This window comes from Phyllostomus discolor, chromosome 7 (genome assembly GCF_004126475.2).
Source record: "Phyllostomus discolor isolate MPI-MPIP mPhyDis1 chromosome 7, mPhyDis1.pri.v3, whole genome shotgun sequence".
NCBI lineage: Eukaryota > Metazoa > Chordata > Mammalia > Chiroptera > Phyllostomidae > Phyllostomus > Phyllostomus discolor.
This window is the reverse complement of record NC_040909.2, coordinates 117,377,457-117,400,369: the sequence shown is the minus strand read 5'-3', so window position 1 is coordinate 117,400,369 and position 22,913 is coordinate 117,377,457. Positions and strand designations below refer to the sequence as shown.

Here is a 22,913-nt window from a genome sequence, read left to right as displayed (position 1 = left end):
CTGGCACAAGTTCTTTACCTCATGGCAGATTCTTCACAAATAGTTCTCATAAAGGCAATTATTCTGTGGACCATACCTTGAGAAGCACTGGTCTTTGCCTGAATCAGAATTATAGTTGGGGGCCTTTGAAAATATATAGTTTCTTACTAATATTCCCTTAAAAATTTTGATTCAGAGTTCTGCTGTGTGTTGCCTTTATCTGCATTTTTAAAACACTCCCCATGTAGTTTTTTGATGAACATACAAGGGTTAGGAGCTACATAATAAAATAGAGCAATTAAGTAGAGCCAAGCTGAATAGGTTAGAGGTTAAGAACATGGGCTGGCACTTGTGGTTGAGTTCTTGTTTCTTCTTGAGCAAGTTATAAATTTTCTAAGCATCAATAGTTTCACCTATTATGTATTTGCAAAAAAAGTGTATATATATATATATATATATATATATACCCACTATATATATGAATGAGATCTGTCCAACAAAGTCCAGACATTGTTAATATAACAAGAATGGTTTGCATGACATCAGTCAGTGTAACCTGGCAGCCAAAGAGAGTGGATAGGAATGCTCATCATGAACAATGGTGACTTTACTGTACTAGTCAATGGGGGTGGTCGAATGTGTACCCTGTGGCCATCTCATTCAAAAAGACTGAGTGAGTAGAGCAATGAATCTGTATCAAATTTTGCGTTAAACTTGAACATTATTCACAGAAACTATTTGGATGATTCAAATGGCTTTCAAGTTAATGCAGTGAGTGCAGAACACATAAAAGTGTGGCAGAAACACTTCAAAGATAGTCAACAATCCTTTGAAAGTGATCCACATTCTGGAAGGCCTGCAATAAGCAGAACACCTGAGAATGTTGACCATGTATGGGCTGCAATCAACATAAATCAGTGATTGACAATGAGGAAACTAGAAGGTGATCTGGGGATTCCAAAATCTCTGTCCAAGATTTTGATGTAGGATCTTGGCATAAAACATTTCATGGCAAAATTTATTCCACAGCTTCTGCTACCACAGTGGAAGGAACTTCATGCTGCAGTTGCTAATGACTTGATTCAAACCACTAACAATGAACTAGATTTCCTCAAGATCATAACTGCAGGTGAATTGTGGCTCTATGGCTATGATCCAGAAACAAAGGCCCAATGGAAGTTGCTTGGTTCTCTATGCCCAGAAAGAAACAGCAAAGTCATAACGAGATCAAGACCATGTTAACTATGTTTTTTGATTGGGGAGGTGTTGGCCATCATGAGTACACCCCTCCAGGCCAAACAATGAGTACTACCTCAATGTTTTTCTTTGGTTGAGAGATGCAATACAATGAAAACAGCTGTACCCATGGGCAACTGGTGATTGGCAGCTTCATCATGACAACATACCCACTCATGCTTCACATCTATTGGAGCTTTTTTGCAAAACATCAAATCACCCAGGCAATTCAGGCCCCCCGGCAGCCCAGATTTGGCACCCTCCAACTTCTGGCTTTTCCCCAAACTAAAACCACCTGTGAAAGGGAAGCGATTTCAGAACATCAATGCGATCAGGAAAATAAAATGGGGCAGCTGATGGTGATTCCAACAAAGCACTTTGCAGTGTTTGGAACAGTGGAAGAGATGTTGGGAGAACTGTGTGAGGTCCCAAGGTGCCTACTTTGAAGGAGACTGAGGAGCTGTTGTCCTATGTACGATGTTTATTGTATCTTGTATCTTTTTTAATAAATGTCTCTATTTTTCATATTACATTGTTGGTACTAGAAAGTAGACTAGACTAAAGTACTAGACTATATATATTTTAGCCTGTGGCAGGCACTGAGATGTTTATACATATATCTTAGCTCAGTGCCTGCCACAGATTAAACAGTTGGTAAATATCAGCTATAAATGACAGCTATCATCGCCATGATGGAGATTTACCTGCTATATTTGGGAATATACATGTTCATATACAGCCCAAATTCCCTGGACAAGCAAAGAACATACTGCTAATGTTTGCCTATCTGAGGCTCCCTTTGGTAAACATCTATCAAAAGCACTAATCTAGACTCTCTTGCTTGTGTTAGAAATCTAAGTTGGTGTGATTAAAGGGAGAGAAGAAAAGTGGGCTGCCCAAGGGAAATTATTAGATCACACACTTTACAATGGAATGTCCAAGGCTGGACGTGGCTCAACACATGACTGGATCCAGGTCCTCCAAAGACATTCTTCTTATCTATATCACCTGTCTGTCTGTCTGTCTGTCTATCACCTGCCTTTCTGAGTTAGCCTCATCCTTAGTCTGGGTCTGGTTTTGTGATGAGCTATCAGTCAGGCATACATGTTACCAGCCTAATGAACAGAGGTAAAAGAAATTCTTTTGTGAAATAGTTGGGTAAAATTCCAGAACCAAGATTTCCAATCTTCTTCTGTCTGGGGACTCTTCACTCTAAGTAAGAGCAGAAGAGTCTGGTTTTCAGGCTCAAACATGTACCCACTCCTGAATGTAGGGTGGGACAGCTCTACCTGAAGCGCTTGTTTTGAAGGTGGAAAAGATGACTTCCCAAAAGAAATGTAAGGAGTGTTATTAGGAAAACAGGGAACATAATGTGGAATCCTAAACAACAGGCATTGGATACTCTGGCCAACCCTCCTTTACCCTTCCATTGTTGTTTAAATGCATTAGCTCAATTAAAATAAAGCCAAGATTTGGCTTAGAGATGTTACATTCTGTAAAGATAATTTGCAGATATTTATTTTAACCTACTTTGTATTTATTTTATAATACATTTTTGTAGGTGAAATCCCCCCTCCCACTTCTAATCTGGGAATAAAGGATGAAGGGAAGTTACCTTTATATTGACCTTGAACAAAATAATTCCTTAATAACAATTTGAGTTTGGTTCTAACTTTTCATTATCTTTAGCTTGAGGCAGATTCACTCATATTTGATAAATGAAAATAAGCAACAGACGGTGTTAGAGACAAAGCTGCCAACATTTCACGAAGGGGAGTTCAGCTTTAGACTACATTTGTTACATGGCAATAATGTTACTCTGGATTATAAAATAACGGATGTATTATGGATCACCAAATCGGTAAAAATCACATAGCTGTTAATGACTTGGAACTCAGCCTGGAAAGCACGACTTGGCAGAGCTGTCAAGTGGTTAAAAGTGTTGGTATGAAAATTAAGGACTGCAGCACTCAAATCCAAGTCCGGCTGTTTTTGTGGTGTGTGGCCTTGGGCCTGACTTCTCTGGGATGCAGTTTCCCCATATGTGTAATTGGGTAATAAAATGTAGTCACTATGTAGTGGTGGGGGCGGACTTAAGTGCGCTGACAGGGAGGTGCAGGCTTCTTCTGTGTTTTTCAAGCAGTGCATGTGCTTAGCTGTATTCTCCCAGATGCCTATCGGACTCCCTCATAGAAAGCCTCTGAGTAATTCTTGGCTCCTGTGGTATACCAGTTAGTTTATAACCATACTATTCTCTAAGATGGCACCATAAATAGGACTAAATATTATCCAAGGTGAGAAGGGCAAATGCACCTTTTTTGGCTACCTTCAGTGCCTTCTTTTGGGGCTTCCAAAGGAGCAATGAGAATGGTTTTAGCTACCTCCAAGGCCCTGCAGCTCATTTCATATACTGTTGCCTATACTTAATATCCCTTTAAAGGCTTGTGATCTGGGCATCTGCCCTCTTCCCACTCCTCACCCCATTCCCCTAACAGCATGGTCTTTATTTTTCATTATAGAAGTGGAAGAAGAAAGTTGAATTTTTCTGAGATGAGCGGTCAATATGGTGTAATGTAGCGACCAGAGAACCAAGATTTAGATTTATATTATCTAATGCTAACTCTGCTGCATTCTTTTTGGGTGACATTGGGCTCATTATTGACCTTCTCTTATTCTGTTTCCATTTCCTCAGCTACAAAATAAAAAGAACAGTGAGACCATCTATGCCTGACTCTCTTACATCTTTGCTCTGAGGGTTAAATGAGATGATGTCGAAAGCACTATCCAAGTGCAAATTTTTATTATGATTGTGATGATTGCATATATGTATCAGTATATTAGCAGTTTGTTAACAACTGGATTTCTGTGTTCTCTGCTTCAATTTCCCTAACTCCCAGAGCTGCAGAGGATCCCTGCCAGATGGCTGATTTGCCAGCTGTGTCTCGTTTTGTCATTGTAAATATTACATGCTCCAACTGAGAGGCTTTGCTTATAATGTAGTATATTTTGTTCTTCATCTCTTGCAGATTGAGAATTACGTTGTGGAAAATATGAAGTCGGAAATGGCCCAGATACAGCAGAATGCAGTTCAGAACCACACAGCCACCATGCTCGAGATAGGAACCAGCCTCCTCTCCCAGAGCGCAGAACAAACCAGAAAGCTGACAGATGTGGAGACCCAGGTACACCCAGAGGCCAGTCAGCAAACTTGTGACTGGGGAAGATTTTTCTTCCTTTAGCTTACCCCATAAACACAGAGTACATTGCAGCACTGGGACTGGGAAAACATACACATTTGTGTATTGGTCATAACAACAATGACTGCCTGACATGCTATGCATGTTTCTTTTGATTAAATGAAGTTTGGTATATTTAGTTTTGTATGTGCTTATAGTAATAGGACTGGCAAAGGATTTAATCGGTGTTTAAATTAAAATAAACACTGACGCTACCATTTGGGTCAAATTGATATCATTTATGTACATTTTGGACCTGTCTCCTTTTGTCTTCGGTAGTACTCTAGCTGTAATGCTACCTGCAGAGGTTTTGTGCATTCAGGGACTGGGAAGGAAAACCCCAAGTAAACTGACCAGGAAGGTGTAGTTTATTTGTTTGTTTGTCTGTCTGTTTGTCTGTTTATTCAGCATGGTTTCATAATGAGGCAATGAAAACTCTTTTTCCATTTATATACATAGTACATATATGTACATGATCATATACATGTATTATATATATTACCTACCCTACTATGGGCAAAGAAATACCTATTTATGTATAATCATACTTATCTGAGCACAAATCAGTAAAATGCCCTTTAATCACTGCTGTCACAAACCTATTATTACAGTTTAGTGAAAGCATCATTTTTGATGACCAGAAGTTGATCTCTTGGTCTACTTTGAACCATGAAAACAGTTATTTCAGTTACCATTCTGAAACCCAGTATAGCTGATTTCTGGAAACGAAGCTGAGATAATACTGTTAAACTGAAGCATATTAAAATTTTCAAGAGTTTATTTGAGCAAACATTGGTTAGAATTGGGCAGTGCCTAAATAAATTGGTTAGGAGTGCTCTCTCTCAGGAGCTGAGGGAAAGGTTTTAGTATAGATGATGCGGTAGCAAAGCAAGTATTTGATTGGCTATAGTTTACGGAGTTGCCTTATTTGGGAAAGCCTTGTTGGCTGTTTGTGATTGGTTGTTGGATTCAAGTGCATTGACTCTGGCTTAGGTTTTGGTTTGCTTATGTGGTTTCAAACATTAGAGTTACCTGTCTAATGTCCTCCTCATTTAATTATTTTAGTAATATAAATTTAAAAGTAAGATGCAACCTTATTTCTGTTTTAGTTCATTTGTTTTAATAGCATTACATTGTTGATATTTAAAGAGAAATAATAATAGTTTATATGTGCAGAGCTGTTTATGTTACACAAACTGCTTTCTCATGTACAAATGATTTTTTGAAAACCATTTAGAGCAAGCAGGAGGTCAGAAAGTTGAGGGACTTTCTCACATTGATACAGCCAGTGAATCAAATCTGGGACTCCAACTGAGGCGTGCTTATTCATTTCCTTTTCTGTCCCACTTGATTAATTAAGTAATTGAATGAGAACTTAAATATGGATTACATTGGGGTAATAAAATCGCATAGGCTTTGCAAAATATTTTTTGATGATAGCATACTATCACCAGATAACCATGGGGATGGGGAAGGGAAAATTACATATAACTAAACTGTATGAGACTTTATATACTCATTTATCATCACAGTAAGTAAGCTGGGCGCTCAATGAACACTGGATTCTTGTGGTATAAGTAATGTGAGTGTATTTTCTCTATTTTCATCAGAACAGAACGCTCGCCATCTTCTACAAAGCATTCTATATATTCAAAAACCAAAATATATAATTAATATTAGCATACTTGATTGAACTTCAGAATTTATTTCCATTTCTGTTGTAACCTGATAACAAGTTTTATGACAAACATGGCAGGATTTTGTTTTAATTTTTTTCATCCCAGAAAACCTTGAGTTGTTTCTGTTGTCTTTCTACCTAGGAATTGGACTTGCGTGGGGGCAGAAATCCCATTGTTAACACATGAGTCACTGTTCAGACACATGCTACGTAAGGTTTTAAGAAATAACAACTCGTTCTGTATCCTTAAGGCTAAAGGATGTACTTTATGGGAAATAGTACAGAAAATGGATAGAAGCAAAACCTACTCCCCATGCTGAGTAGCTAAAATCACATTGTCATTAAAGGCCAATGAAAGATTAAGATGCACCAAGAATTTTAGGATAGCTAAAACCTTGAAAACGTCTTAAAATTCAAAAATCCATCACAACGCACCATGAGAGGAAGGCTCCAAACCCTTTTCATGTGAATGTAGACCTATAGGGTGCTTATTTGAGCCTTTGCAACAGGATATATTCCACTTAGGCATAACTATTCAAGTGCACTCAAGTCCCAATGTACAGCCAAGGTTACAAAATGAATTCTGAATTATTCCTTAATCTCAATATACTCTATTATTTTATAGTAAGAATTTATAAACCATTAAAGCTTTTTGTGCTATGTAGGTGTGCTCCCAAGTGTTTGCTCCCATATCCATTGTATTTTGTTTCATGGTTGCTAAGTGCTGCTTTTCCAAAGCTAATTTCAGGTCCTCAGTTATTCTAGGAGCTCATGCCAATGGTTTTGCAATCCATTTTAGTGCCTTAGCTTTTGCATGTTGATGTCATAAAGATAAGTAACACTGCTTTCCAGCCCTCTGCTCACCTTCTAGGCTTGAGAGCCAAGACATTAGAGCTGTGGTTTCATACAATGGCGTTTAAAAATACTCTTGTGCTCAAAGCATCAGGATTAGAAAGGAGACATAATGGGCACATTTCAGTAACCTGCTGGCTGTGGTGGTGGGAATCGGGAACCCACACCATGCCTGTTTATTCCTCTCTGTCCTAGCTTTCAATGTTTTTCTCACTCTGATATGTACCAATATCTCCTCTCCCTCCAGCTCCTCTTTCCAAGTGCACAACATGAAGGGGTTAGTTTCAAACAATGTTCATTATTCATACCCCTTCCTGTAGTGAGAGTCTATTTCTGACTTCTTCCTCAGGCCAATTTTGATTAGAGGCACAATAATAGACAAACTATATTACAATTCACCTCTAAAAATATAACCTGTATTCAGCTCTGTTCTAAGATGTTTTACATGTATTACCAATTTAATCATTTTTAAAAAATTCTATAAGGTAGGCACTATTACCATTTCTCTTTTAAAGATATGGAAACTGACACTGAGAGAGGTGAAGCAACTTGTCCCAGATGAAAGAACCAAGAAGTAGGAAATTAAGTTAGAGAGAAGACTTGAACCTAGAGTCTACATGCTTTAATGGCTCTTATCTACACTGTCTCTCTCCTGTGATTCCTTTCCCTCTCTCAGGTTGTGCACACTAAATGGATCTCAGCAGAGGGTAAGATGGAAATCAGATAAAGCAAAAGTAAAGGGAACCTAATAGCAGCCACTGAGTGTTTTCTATAAGGGTTGAAGATGCTACTGCTGCTTCTCCATTGCTGCTGATGGTCCTACCAATTATTGCCATTTTACTATGTGACTGCACAGCACCTCATGCAATCCGAGCACCCAGTGTTGTCCCTGCTGGCCCTGTAACTATTGGATGGTTCCTTAGGTACTTAGCCTAAGTTTCCTCCAATGTCCTATAATTTGTATGGGTCCCGTAGGATTAGAAATGGAATTTTATATTTTAAGTACCTCCTTGATGGAGTTCTTATCCTCAGTGAGTTTAACTGAGTTCATTTGCCAAGCTTTTCTAAACCATTTCCTTCTTAATATTCTATTAATGAAGATTTTGAACAGAAGCAATGTATTGCAAGGATGTTTGACTAAGAACATTGGATGAATATATTTTCTCTATACTCTGAGGAACATGACAAATTTGGCCACCTTCCTATCTCAAAAGAGTGAGTTAGTGTTGGGGTGGAGAGGAAAGAAATCAGATGTCATCAGCAATGGCAGGCAGAAGATCTCATGGTAATTTGACAGAAACCATTTTTATAGCAGTTGTTATTGACTGAGCGGGGAAGGTACCTTTCTTAGCCACAGGGAAGCTGCTTGTGCATAGCTGTGTGTGAGCCTGTGGGAGCCTGTGTCTCCATTTTTTCCCTACCACTCTTCCCCACCCCAAACATCCCCACTTCCCAGTATTTCTACCAAAAATTTACAAGCATTTTATTTTTTAAGATTTAATAGTCCCTCTGTTTTTGGAGCAACCTCCTGATTTTTTTTTTTCTTGAGATTTTAAAGAAGCTGGGTAATTATTATAAGAAATAATTCTTATACTGTCCCATATTCTGAATTTGTCTTAATATTTTATAAAGTTGCTTTTAAATCAACTCTTCCATGGCTCATGGTTTATGTAAGTGGGAAATGTAGCCCGTAGGCTCAGTTAGACTGAGTTGAACACTGTGGTGGGGCACTCTGTAGAACCGTTGGTCACCTCCTGTTACACCTCATCAGCAGGCACAGCTGCTGGCTTGCCGCCCTCGCAGTGGTGCCATTTTAGCCTAGGGTTAGTTAGAAGCCTCCACATCTCTGCATCCCAATCACCTACTTTCCCCTTGGGAATTAACAAATAACCTATAGAGTGGTATTTTATCACATTGCCCATCATTGACCAAATAAATTATCTCATTGATTTTGTGAAATGGTGATCTCCTAACTCTCATTCCTTGTATGTGCATCAGCCTTTATTCTTCTGTGAAAATCTCATTGCCACGACATCATAACTTGTGTTATATTTTTCATTTGAAAAACATGATTAAGTAAAAGGAAACACAAACCTAAAAACAGGGCTGATTTCAAAGTTAATATGCTGGTAAGTGAATTATTTTGTGGGAGATATTCCTTTTAAGAAATATGAGAGGCACTTTAAAAGTATTGAAGGGAAGCTGGCTGAAATTCTCTAGCTCACTGTCATTGAGAAACTAGAAATTTTTATTTTAAATTTGTTTATTTTTTTAAAAAAAGAACTAAAATTTTATAGTCCATAAATCCTCAGTTTCAAGTCTTAAGTCTTCCTTATTGTCTGGTATATTATGGAATATTTAAGCTTTGAAATTGTTTAGTGAGGTCTTGTTTCATATACTCTTTCTTTCTTTCTTTCTTTCTTTCTTTCTTTCTTTCTTTCTTTCTTTCTTTCTTTCTTTTCTTTCTTTCTTCCTTCCTTTCATTTTTGCAGAGATGAGCTTTTGGAATGTGTTTAGGCTAAAGAAGGAAATATCTTTTGTCATTTTAATGGAACACTTAGATTATTGCTAAGCAGCAACTTCCATAGACACAAGGCAAGAAAGTGGTCAATTTATCATAGTTCCCTGTATAGTTCTCTCAGTTGCTTACTTTTGAACTTCAGTCCTATTTTAAAGCATCAATGGAGAGAACTGAAATAAAACAGCTATTGGGTCAAGGTGATGGGGAAAGAAAAGAAAAGATTAGCATTTTTGCTCAAAACTAGCCTGAGATGTCCTGACACTTAGCCTGGACTTTGGAGATTGCCTCCCCACTCCCCTCCCCCTGACCCCACCTCCCCCTCCCACTTTCACATTCAGATGCTGCTTTAGATCTAAGCTATCACTGAGGTCCAGCTCGATAGTCACATGACCTGTTACCCACTCTCTGAGAATTATCCCACTTGAACAACTCACTGTCTGTTGTCTAGCCTATCATTCAACAAACAGCACTGACCCCGTGCCTGGCTCTGGAGGTTTGGAGGGCTCCAGGTAGAGCAGTCCCACCTTTGTACAGATGGCATCCTCATGGGGAAGAAAGACAGCAAATGAGTGAATGGGCAGGTTAATTTCAAATAGTGATGTTTCATAAAATGAAATGAAATGAAATGAAAAAATAAAATAAAATAAATAAAATAAAATAAAATAAAATAAAATAAAATAAAATAAAATAAAATAAAATAAAACAAAACAAAACAAAATAAAATAAAATAAAATAAAATAAAAAAACATGGGGACTGATGGAAGACAATACTTTACAGAGAGTGGCCAGGAAGGAACCTCCTGAGCAAGACCTGATGATGAGAAGAAATTAGAGGTGTATTTGGGAAGGGGTAGGCATTCCAGGCAGGGGAAGCTGCAAATGCAAAGGCCCTGAGGTGGAAATTAATTCAGCATATTGTGGTGGCAGAAAGCAAGCCAATATAGCTAAAGCATCATAAACAAGGAGAGTAATCTGAGAAGTAGGTTAGGTCCTGAGCATATAGGACCTTGTAGGCCAGGCTAAAACCTTCAGAATCTATTCTAATTGCAAAGGGAAGCCATTGGCAGATTTAACATAGGAAATAGCATGACCTGATTTATGTTTTTACAAAGATCACTCTGGTTCCTATGTAACAGGTAGATTAGAGTTAGGATAAAAGAAAGAAAAAATCGGAGCTGTAGTAGTCTCTAGAGTTAGAGTGATCTTAGCATCTAAGATAGCACCTAAGGTAACATAGGCAGCTTCATTTTTAATTTTGCATCCTTTCATTCTTTTCTCAGTGTTCTCTAGACATGGAGAAAAACAACTTCTGTCCTTTGTAAAATAAAAATTTTAGTGTTTGAGGATATCGGGAAGTGTGATCAGAGAGTATGATGAGAGAAAATATTTTACTTAATGGCATATGATATGCTAAATTCAGTGAGACAATGTACCTTTTGTTTATTCAGTAAGTAGTCTTCTCTGTGCCAACCTCTGCCACTGAAAAATACAGCTGTCTCATTCCCTATTTAATTATATGATCAATTATCACTCTAGTTAATAAACAAATAACTGGTCTGTACAAAAATATGTTTAATAGTTGAAAGTTATATTTTGTGTATTCAGTCTTTATATTCTCTTCCAGTTTTTCCTCTGGACTGCTCCTAACTCTGCCTTCAAATCCCACATCTTTTTGCTCCTGTTTCCCCTCAATGAAATGACTCAGAATAGTAAAATATTTTTAAAAATTCTAAAACTCTCCACCAATAGAAGGTTTGATAAGCTTTAGTAACTGTTAGCCTGGCTTTCAGATCCATAGCTGTGGCAATTGTATAAATGAATCATAGCCCTTGAATTTTTTAAAGCACAAACACCCCATCTTACTATTCTCTTTTCCACTGCCCCCCATCCATGCTGCACCCCTGCTGGGACGAGGGTGAGGGGAGTGGGAACAAGTGATGAGAAACTGAGTTATACATACGTATCCAGAGGCAGATCCTTTTTTTATTTTAAAATAATATGTTAACTGTGGATCTTTTGCTTTAATTTTGATCTTTTAAAATGTTGTATTAAAATATTATTTATCTTGATTACTGAGTTTTTTGGCACCTCCTTAAGTTTTGCAACTGAACTAATTGCCTCTCTCATCACCTTAGTCCCCATCCTGCTCCCCTGAAAATGTCTCCTTCCTCCACAACTTCCTGTAGCCCAAGCCCAGCCCACATCACATCAGTCTATTATTACAAGGTTTACCCTGGGCATCTGACATACGTTTAGATGTGCTACAGAAAAGGAGGAGAATACTAATGGTGACATTTTTAGACAAAGACACTTTACATTGATATTGACCTTCTAGAAGATTTTCCAGGTCCCTTTCAATAAGCAGTTATAGCAAAAATGTGCCTGCAAGCATTTTCAAGTGACATGGGAAACTTTAAAAAACAATTATACCTCTTCTTTGCCCTTTTTACCTCTCTTAAGGAAGAAGGGTGGGGGCAGGACAGAGATGGGGAGGTGCAAGGACATTGACACAGTTTGAAGGCATCTTCTAGGATTGGAGTATGTGATGTTTGTTCAGAGGATGATTGTGTTTGGGTTCACAGATCACAGACTCACGTTATAGTGAAGCTCAACTAGCAATGTGAGTCCAGGATTCCAGACAAGTTGAATATTTACAGTTTCTAGAGGACCCAGTGTAGTGATCTGAAAGGATGCCCACAGTCTATCTTCATTGTGATCTGGGTTCCTGCTTACTTCCTCTCTTAAGGTGAAGACCCAGAACAGGGTAGTTTGACACTCCTCAGTTTTCTGTAGAGAGCATTAGAATTAGAACTGAAAACCAGCTCTTCCCTGAGTTCCTGTGTGGATTTGTCTCTTGCTAAACCTGTTTCCTCATTTGTAAAGTAATGGTGATAATTCCTCCTTCAACAGGTGCCCATGTGTATGAAATGATATGACACCTGGAAGGGCTGACATGACCTAACATAGGTGTTCAATAAATATGTGATTGTGAATATGGCTAAACTGTCTAAAGCTGTTTACACATTTCTAATTGGTTTATGTAAAGTGATGGATCCAGGCAAGCATATTTTACATACCTATTAAGTGTTCTTAATTATACACAATATCTTAAGAACGTATGTAATACTCACTTTTTCACTTGTAAATATTGGAGATAATACATACAAAGCAACTGGCATAGTGAAATATTCTAGGAATTCAGGATACAAAAGTTTAAATTTGAAAAGGGATTTAACAACTCAATTTTCTCATTCAATTGCAACCTCAATCTCAAATGAGTATAATGTTTAACAGATATGTAAAGCATTAGTTTGTAGAATGTAGACCATTTAAATAAATACTATGGAGGAAATATTAATTTAAAAGAATACACAACTAAATTTTAAAAATGCAAATAATTGTTTTTACTCTTTGTGATGGAAATTTAAAATATTTTTATCTTTAACTTCAGATGCTAAATCAAACATCTCGGCTTGAAATACAACTGCTGGAAAATTCATTATCAACATACAAGCTAGAGAAGCAACTTCTTCAACAGACAAATGAAATCCTAAAGATTCATGAGAAAAACAGGTGAGGACTGTTGTATTCCAAAAATATTTAAACATGACATTTGTATCTTCTAACTCTGTGCTCTTAAAAAAATGGAAGTGGTTTGCAAAAGGAAGGAAGAAGGGAAGGAAGGAAGGAAGGAAGGAAGGAAGGAAGGAAGGAAGGAAGGAAGGAAGGAAGGAAAGAAGGAAGGAAGGAAGGAAGGAAGGAAGGGAGGAGGGAAGGAAAGAAAAAAGGAAAGAAGGAAAAAAGAGTGAGAATTTTGAATATAAAAATAAAGGAAAGCTGTCACTCTCTTGTCCTCCCCCTTCTCATATTCATACTTCCTTTTTTCTTAATTAAAAATATATTCTGAGCCCTGGCTGGCATAGCTCAGTGGATTGAGCATGGGCTGCGAACCAAAGTGTTGCAGGTTCGATTCCAGTCAGGGTACATGCCTGGGTTGCAGGCCATGGCCCCCAGCAACCGCACATTGATATTTTTCTCTCTCTCTATCTATCTCCCTCCCTTCCTCTCTAAAAATAAGTAAATAAAATCTTTAAAATATATATATATATTCCTTCTACCCTAATTCTAGGTCATTTTAGGCTTTTCTTTTATCCATCATGATTCTTGATGTGACAGCTGGTATCTTATCCTGCCATGGAGTTCTCAACATGGAATGTTCTCTTTTAAAGGAAACTACTTAAAAGTTGTTCACTCTGCTCCATCAGTAAAGCTAAGCCCAGGTTCGAACCCACTGCAGCTCAGGCAGAAAAGGCTTCTCTGTGTTCCCCAGCCTTTGGGAGGAGTCCTACTCCCGGCCCCAAACACATGCATGTCTGCTGCTGATGAATTCCTCCCTCATTGAATTCTAATTTCTAAAGAAAATTCAGGTTTTCTTACACATACAAATCACACCATTTACTTTTAATAATATTTTTCCAGGACTATAACCATTCCATTTTTCAGCAACAGAGGTATTTCACTATAAATTAAGGAATTTATATTTTAATTTGAAATTTATCTCTGTGCCCATGCTGACAAAAATATGCATCTTTTACTCCTACTCTGTACCCCTTTCTTTTTTGACCCCCAGTTATGACATCACCTCACATGTGGTTCCAGAGAGTGTTTTACAATCTGTGTGCTATGTCTCCTAGCATTGCCTTTTTTCTGTAGTTACCTGTGTCTTCCTGCTAAGGGTTCAGTGTGTATAGTAGAGTGTCGGTGGGACATCTGTTCTTAAACCAGGCACATGCTCCCATGAACCACTTTTAAAGTCTTCTTTTTTATAGAAACCAAAGTACGTACTTGTGATACACAGCATACTTTCCCTGTTCTGTTTATTGCTATTGTTTGTTTGCATGTGTGAAATAGAATTAGAGGAACCCTGCCAAGCACTTTCTAGAGCAACAAAGAAATGTAGGCCCTCAACCCATTTGAGTGGATAGAAGGTCAAAGTCAAACATGAAGCTGTTTTATATATTTTTAAATAGCTTATTGATCATCCCTACCTATTCCATGAGTGAATCTTAATTGTCCAAATGAAAAAGAAGCTATTCCTACATCGAGGCATCTCTGAAATGTAGGAACATACGCCTTTAGACAGCCAGGTCTGGTTTGGATCAGCTAGTAGTACACTTTGCAAAGGGGATTATCTAAATTGAGCTTGCTTCCTCCCCGAAGAATGCAGCGGTTGTGTCTGGGTGTGTGACTTACTAGTTTGAGTATGACGGGGTCTCCACTGCCAGCGGGGTGAGCTGGCCCTTAGGAAGGTTCACCACTTCTCTGGCAGAACAAGGAGGAATATTTTATGAACCGGATTATACTGCATAATCATGCCGAGAGGCCTTGCTGGTTTACATCCTGACAAATTAAATGCGTCAATTGTAAGGTTGAAAATGGATTTTTGGCCTCATTACATTCATTTCGTTATTCCCTAAATGACAGAAGGCACAAAGCAGGAATACGATTTAACAACATTTGCTCTACTATTTGTTTTCCTAACAGTCTGATATGGGTGGCACCAAAAAGCTTCCAGTTTTTCTTTTTTTTTTTTTTCAAGAAGAACAGGTGTTGCTGTTTTCCTTAAGATTTTATTAATTTTTTAGAGAGAAGGGAAGGGAGGGAGAAAGAGAGGGAGAGAAACATTAATGTGTGGTTGCCTCTCGTGCATCCCCTACTGGGGACCTGGCCCGCAACCCAGGCACGTGCCCTGACTGGGAATCAAACCTGCGACCCTTTGGTTCACAGGCCTGTACTCAATCCACTGAGCTACACCAGCCAGGGCCCAGTTTGTTTTCTTTAAGATATTTTGCCTTTTGTTGGATGCTATCCTTAATCTCAAAACTTGGTTTTGTTCTTACCTTAAGGAAACAGCAGTTGGAAGTAAGAGGTGAGGAACTGGCTTGTATAATTGAAATTATACAACCAAGCACACAAGAAATGGGAAGTGTTCATATTTACCCTGCATACAGGGTTGGTATGACCACAAAGTCTGACGTGTCATTGTCAACTTCCATTGGATTCCCCCAGTGTGTGTCCTGCCACTTCTGCTCATAACAATAGAAAAGAGGTAAACAGGGAAAGATGTCATAATGCAAATTCCTTCAGGTGAACCAAATATGTAAATGGATCTTTTGATCTAAAGGTTTGGTCAGCTGACCAGATTTCAAGGCACCTGCCCATCTCTAACTTAACCCCGGCTTTTTCCACTGTGGGAGCACAGCCAGATGAAAAGATATGCCAGAAGAAGTTCTGCCTCACTAGGATTTAGAGGAAGGGAAATCAACATTCCATGCATACAAAGATGGAGCACTTGGGTTTTCTTGGTGCTTGTGTTGAATATACAGAGGGAAGATTAGGGAAATCTTTATTAAAACCATCTAGAGTGAAGCGAAACTACACATGTGCTGGTCATTCCAACACAGTTTTAGCAAAGCTGTCTGCTGCCTTGCTACCTCATATCAGGTAAACAGCTGTGCCAGGTGTATTAACATAGTATATGCTTTACACTATATTAATCCTTCAACTAATTCTTCAAAGCACTTATTAGTATTTCCATTGTTCATATAAAGAAACTGAAGTTCACAAAGGTCAAAGTAACTTGCCTATGACCAAACAGCTAGTGTATGGCAATGTTAGAGTTCAAATGCATGATGACTCTCTGACTTAATTATTACAAAAATATTTTTCCAACATGATGCAGCTTCAAGATTAATTGATGTGGTTGTCAAGTTATCCTCTTAACACAAACAAGTATAAATTTGAGGAAAGGAGTAGGCCAGTTGTTTTTGGCATATTCCTACATAGATCATTATTTATTCCTCTTAATACTGGAGTAGGAAATATAAACTATTTATTTTACCTTAGGAATTCGCTGAACTTCTTTGACAAGTCTCATCTATCTTCTAGCTAGAGTTTATGGGAAATTATTATGTTAATTAATTTTAAGTTATTGAAGTGTGTATAATTTCAAGATACTAAATTATACCTTATGAACAATGTATTGTAATGGCATAATAAAATATTGATATTTTTCATACTTAATCTGACCAAAGAAATGAAAAGTTAAATTACAGTCTTATTAATTAAAGCTGTCTTCCATTTGATAAATTCTGTAGAAAGTACTAAAGTAAAATCTTTCTAGCTTCTAGCATAAAATTAAATTGAATCTTATTAGTTATATATAGAAGGGATTAAGGAAACATATATAAATTTAAACTACTCTATTCTATACATTGTAAATGGAACACCTACAGATGCTGATCAAATAGAACATTTTTTTCCTCTTGTGTTTTTAAAAATGAATTTAATTTATATAATTTTTTTTCACTTAAATTTTGTTGACCTTACAATATGACAGTGATTACCTCTCAGTCATACTGGAAATCCAGGGGCCTTAATGCTTTCCTTTCCCTGAGTCCTCAAAGCTCATGAAGGACTGTGGATGCTGTCAATTTCATCTCCTAAATATTTTTTTCCAATTTATCCTGGTATTTCTATTTCTACTATCTTTTAGCTCATACTATTAATTCTTGTCTTAGCCTTTGCAGTGACCTCTGCCTTAAGGCTTAATGTCTCTCAAACCTATCCCCCGGAGCACTGCCCCAGCCTGCTTTCTGAAATGCAAGTCAGATCACTCCCCCCTTCTGTTCAGGTTCCACGTACACTAATTCAGCCCAACTTTTAAATCTCTAGACAGCGTCTGCACAACCCACAAATGATGCTCCGTACTGCCTGAAGAAATCAAGCTCTTTAGCAGAGCATACGGTCCATGATCATTATAATTCTAATTCACAGCCTTACTTCTACAAGCCTTCTGAAAGGTTGGGAAATCTGGTCTGATAGCTAAGAGCACAAACTCTGAGGCCAGACTGCCTAATTTTCACTTTTCTTCGATCGTGTTAAAACCGACTCTGCCACATATTATTTGTGTGACTTTGAGCAAGTTACTTACACTCTCTGTGCTTAGTTTCGTAATTTGTATCATAGGGGTGGTAACAATAGTAGTGAATGGAGTTGATGAAAGATTGAGTTAATGACTATAAAGCACCAGCAACGGTGCCTGACGCACACAGTAAGTGTTCAATACACTAGTTGTTAGTGTCCCACTGAAAGCTTGATGTTATTTCAGATGTATTTGATATTTGACTTACTTGAAGTGCCCTGTAGCTCTTCTTCATTCACATTTCTTCCTATCCTTCAAAACTTATGTTACTGCAGACATGACTCCCTCCAAGACCCCTTCTCTGACTCTGACAAGCAGACTATAACACTGTACCTTGTTTCTGCCCCATTATTTCACTTATCCCATTCCATTGTAGTGTGTGTGTGTGTGCATGCGTTTATCTGTTTTTCTACTATTAGGTGTGAACTTCTGGAACACAGAGACTATTTTATTTATCTTTGTCTTCATGCTTCAGGCACAATTTTTCACAGCAAGCATATTTAGTGTTTAATGCTTTTTAAATGGTGAATGAATGATGAACTGGTAAATATCCAAGTAACTCTATCCCAATATATGTATTTTCTATGTACACACACACACACACACACGGGCAGATATGGCTGAAAAATATTTTTAATGAAAAACACAAATTACATAGTTTGCATTAAATATCATAAATATATTAATTGTTCTTCACATAGATAAATCATAGATGATGTTTAACCACTATTCTGCATCCCCAAAAGCTCATTGCATGGAACCCTAAATTATCAGTTTACATTCTGAGGTTCACTAATTCAGCCCAATTTTTAAATCTCTAGAGAGCATCTTCCCAGACCACTATAGATCCAAAGCTGCTTACACATCTTTCTGATCAATAAACAAAGTAACGCACAGTTGATCTAGATATTTAATTATATGGAAGTGTAACAACTGAAAATCAAAGTCTCCCTAATTCCATATCCTCTACCACTACCACTGCCCGCAAAAAATCATCAACAGATTAACAGTTCGGTGCTTCTTCTTTCAGACTTGTTCTGTGAATACTAAGATATATACATGTGTATAAAGAGTGTGCACACTTACAAGTGTGTTTTCACAAACACACCCCCTATACAATTGTACACATGCCCAAGTACATCTTTATATGACAATGTATATAGATGATAACTATTTTTAAATGCTGAGTTCATTTCTACTTCTTATCATGGATATATTACACATGGATATAATACAGCTATTCCTCATTCATTGCTATAGTTGTACCATAATTTTATATTCTCCTCAAGTGTGCATAGGCTGGATAAGTTCTCCAAACCTTGCTAGCCATCCTATTAATCTCTTCTACCTGAAAGGTTAGCTTGTACATCTATTCATATTTATAGCCATTTGCATTTCTTTATCTGTGACTATCTTTATCTTTGCTTTATCAATTCATATAAGCTCTTTAATGAATATTGAAAGTTTTTCATATATGTTGCAAATACTTTCTCTAATCTGTCGTTTATTATCCAATCTATTTTTTAGAGACATATCACATTTTTATGTCACAAGCTGTATATTTTTCTTTTTGGTTTCTGGCTTCTGAAACATATTGAGCTTATTCGTATTTACCCCAAACTTTAAAACATTTGTTTGCCAGTGTTTACTTGTAGCGATCTACACTTCTGTCCTCATTTGAATTACAAAAATATTTAACTTCATATTTTGAGAGAAAATTCACTCTGTACAAATGTAAACTGAAAATATAAATTTAATCTGAACTTATTATACTTTTATTTGAATGGGGGAAAATCACTTTTAAAAATCATATTTGCAACACAAGTTGACATTTTATATATTTAAAGTAAAATTTAAGAATTGAAACATCGGCAAGTAGGCTCAGACAGATAAAAATGAGAAAATTTCTATATTTTTAACATCTTCCTCCTTGTTTAAGAGCTATATTTACACACATGGAGCTTAGGCAACTGTCACCACTGTGGATTCATTGGCTGCTATGTTAAGGACTCTATTGTGGGAAACAATTTGAAGGGGAGAGCTTTTTCTGTGAAAGCTTCAAGATGTGTTCAATGATTTGAAATACTTCCAATAATATATGTTGGAGGACACAGACTGTGGAATTGAGGGGGAAAACTTAACCAAAAACTTTAAATAAGGCTTTACATACACTTAGAAACTTTTGCTGAAGTTCAAGACCTATACTATCTTGTTTACTTTATTCTTCATTAAAGTACACCTCTGCCTCAAACTAGAAGTTAAGTGCCAAAATTCCATATATGTCTCTTCTCAAAGTGTTTCCAGAAAGATGGGAAACAGGAAGTATGGAGAATCCTGTGAGAAACTCTTGTCTTTGGATTTCTATCTCAGTTTGTGTATCAAGATGTAAGTGCAGTTTCTTAAATTATTGTTCCATGGAACACTAATTCTAAAAGATGCATCTTAATAAAAATTGTTTATGTAATCTAGGCTTCTCAAAAACTTGACAATGGGAATCTTAACTAATAAAAATATCAATTGCACTCTAAAAACTGTGCACTGGAGTTTGGAATCAGCATCTAGGTTTTAAATTATACATATAAACCTAAACAAAACTTTTTGGCAAAGGTCATCATCCCAGGAAATATGGCTACTTTGCTTACCTAGTCTTAGGGCAATGGAGCTATAATGTCCTTCAGACCAGCCTTTGCATATAGAGGTGTTTGTGCCTGTCTGAGTGGCTTCTCCCAACTGACCTGAACAGGGAAAATTCAAGAGAACCAATAAAAGGCTTCAGGACAAAATGGGATATGATTGATCTGTTGAGTAAGAAAATTAAATTTAATGGCAGAACTGTTAAGGCAGAGTAGTGCTAAGAAAATATCAGTTGAGATTAAAAAGGAAATCTGATTTGGCTAAGACATTTGTTCTTTATACATGTAAAAGATAGATAGGTTGAAATATTGTGAAAGACAAACTTCCAGAATAACCAGATGGACAGCAAAAAATACTAAGGAGATGATGTTAAGGTAATGCCTTGATTCTTTATAAAATATAAATGGGTGGAAGTAGGTAGAGATAATTTTATCCTAAATCAAAGACATGAGACTCTAATATTAGTTTTTGCTGCACTGGGTTTTTGTGGGAAGCTTTCTAGTTTGACAAGTTAGAAGATGTGGCTTTTTATTTCGGTCCTGAATCAATATGTGCACAGTTTTGGACAAGGTTTTTAGATTTTTACCTATAAACTGGGGCTTATTAATATCTACTCAGTGTATATCATTGTATTACTTTGTGAATCAAAGGACATAAAAGTTTTAAAATGCTACACAATTATAATGGTATATTGCAAGGATGGAATTAATAAGTAGAGATAGCATATGAATTTTTCTGGCAAGAAAGTTTTGGATTCAAACCAGTTTAGAAATAGTGGGGACAAAGGGCTGGCTTCCCAAGTAGATAATAACCAAGGGATGTGAAGTATCAAAGAAAATAGAATAGTTTTTTGGAAGCCAAATATGAAGAAAAGACAGGAGGGAGGGGTGCATAGTGTCAAAAAAAGCAGAAGGGTAAAGAGAGATCAGTCTTTAGCCTGAAGAAGTTTAAAAAGTGTATCCTTTAATGTAAAGGATCCTTTAATGTAAAGGATATACCTCATAAATAAAGTTTAGTAGACAATTACTAGAATAAAAAAGTTATCAACATGATTCCAAGTGAAGACATGAAGCGAGAAAAATGATGAGAAGGGATAATAACTAGGAAGACCTGTCATTCAGGGAAACATGGTGACAGGCTTCCAGTTTGCTTGTAGTGTTCGCGCATAATATTTTTTATGCACATATTTTATTCCACATTCTGTAAGATGTCTGTGATGCAGAGCAGGCTCTTACTTGCATGAGCAGCCCCTTCTTTACATGAATATCTATTTTAACATGACAGCCGTGTCTTTTGATGGCTTTTGATACCTGTTAGTCATGGTACATTAAAGGGTGTTTAGTAAATTATGAAAATTAATGTTCTTTCTAACATGCTAAGCATGTATTCCTTTTACCAGTGTCCAAGATTGTTTTCTTTGGCACCAGGACTCCTTTAATGAACTTTCTAATCATAGCTCTTTTCAGAGTATCCTGAACAACAAAACGAAACAGATGAACCTTTGTTGACATCTCAGCTAGTGGCCATCTTTATATGTCCTCTGGAACAAGAAATGCATCAAAAGTGGAAAGTGGAAAAGCATTGATTTATTAAAGTATTATATCTGAAATAGAAGTTTCTTATAGCTGCTGTTGTTTTATTTGAAGTTTTCTCTCTAAAAATAAATCCTTAGAGTAGGAATAATTGAGTTGTATATTTGACATAGTGCTGAGAGCACTATTGGCACTTAGAAAGTAATAAATACAAGTTATAATGATGGCATGTAGTTCTCTAAACCACAGTGTTACCTACTGAGTAGGAAAAGTGAAAGGCCAATGCTCATCTTATTTCAGGAACAAAGCAGTAACTCAGAGTTTCATCTAATAATATTACTAGTAATATATCCAAATTTTGATCTTTACATTGTCAATTTAATAGTTAATTCTGAGGTTTCTTGGTAATATACTGTAACTTCTGAATTTAGAAGACAAGTTTTTATAAGTCAACTGACTCTGTATTATGGACATCTTGTATCTTATCATTATCCTAGGGGAAAGAAAAATAATTCAAAAGTAACCTGAGAATGAATTAGGCATCAGTTATGGTTAATTCTCAGATCTGAAGGCCAAATATTAAAAGGCACAAAGAAAATCTCTTCTGACATCCACAGAAGTTCACTAATCACTTAACCCTTGGGTGGGATGAACTTTTTAACCAATAGAGGAGGTTTTTCATTTTGTTTGTGTTTTAACCACCAAGTTCTCCAGCAGCAAGTTACTGACACAGAAGAAAATGCTAAAGGTCTCGAATCATACCACTCCTTAGAGATACTGTCCTTCATCTTGCTCGGACTTCCTTGTCTAAATTTCTCATTTCCAAAGAAAACATTTTAAAAGATATTAAGGATCATCACATCTCCCCCAAATCACTATACTCTAAATCTATGCAAATTGAATTTGCTTAAGGATCAGTCAGGGCAGAGCTCCTTTCACTGCTGGTGTCCTGCAGAATGAAAGCAACTCAGAATGGAGGCATAGCGTTTCTCATCTTGCACAAGTTACAGAGCTGCCCTTACCAGGTCTCACTGTGAAATGTTCCTATGTGAATCTGGGCACGGTACCAAAGGTGTAAATTAACGGGCTCTTTTACTCAGAAGCATCCAGGTGTTTCTCAGGCTTGGTTCAACAGGCCGCTTTCCTGCCACATTCTGGGCCACATTCTCTTGGAGAACAGATTTGCTGGCAAAGGTCTGGAGTGCCCATGAGCACTCTCTTCACACTTAATCAGCATAAAAGATAATCAGATATTCCAACT

At 37.0% G+C, this 22,913-nt stretch overlaps 1 protein-coding gene across 4 annotated transcripts in view; it reads left to right on the top strand.

The window, feature by feature from the left end:
* The window catches only part of ANGPT1 (angiopoietin 1), a 229,660-nt gene that overhangs the window by 125,104 nt on the left and 81,643 nt on the right, over positions 1-22,913 (top strand). For all 4 annotated transcript variants that reach the window (XM_028534010.2, XM_028534009.2, XM_036031352.1 and 1 more), the window contains exons 2-3: positions 4,242-4,397; positions 12,954-13,075. In XM_028534010.2, the coding sequence (XP_028389811.1) occupies positions 4,242-4,397; positions 12,954-13,075 (278 nt within the window). The remainder of the gene's footprint in view (positions 1-4,241; positions 4,398-12,953; positions 13,076-22,913) is intronic.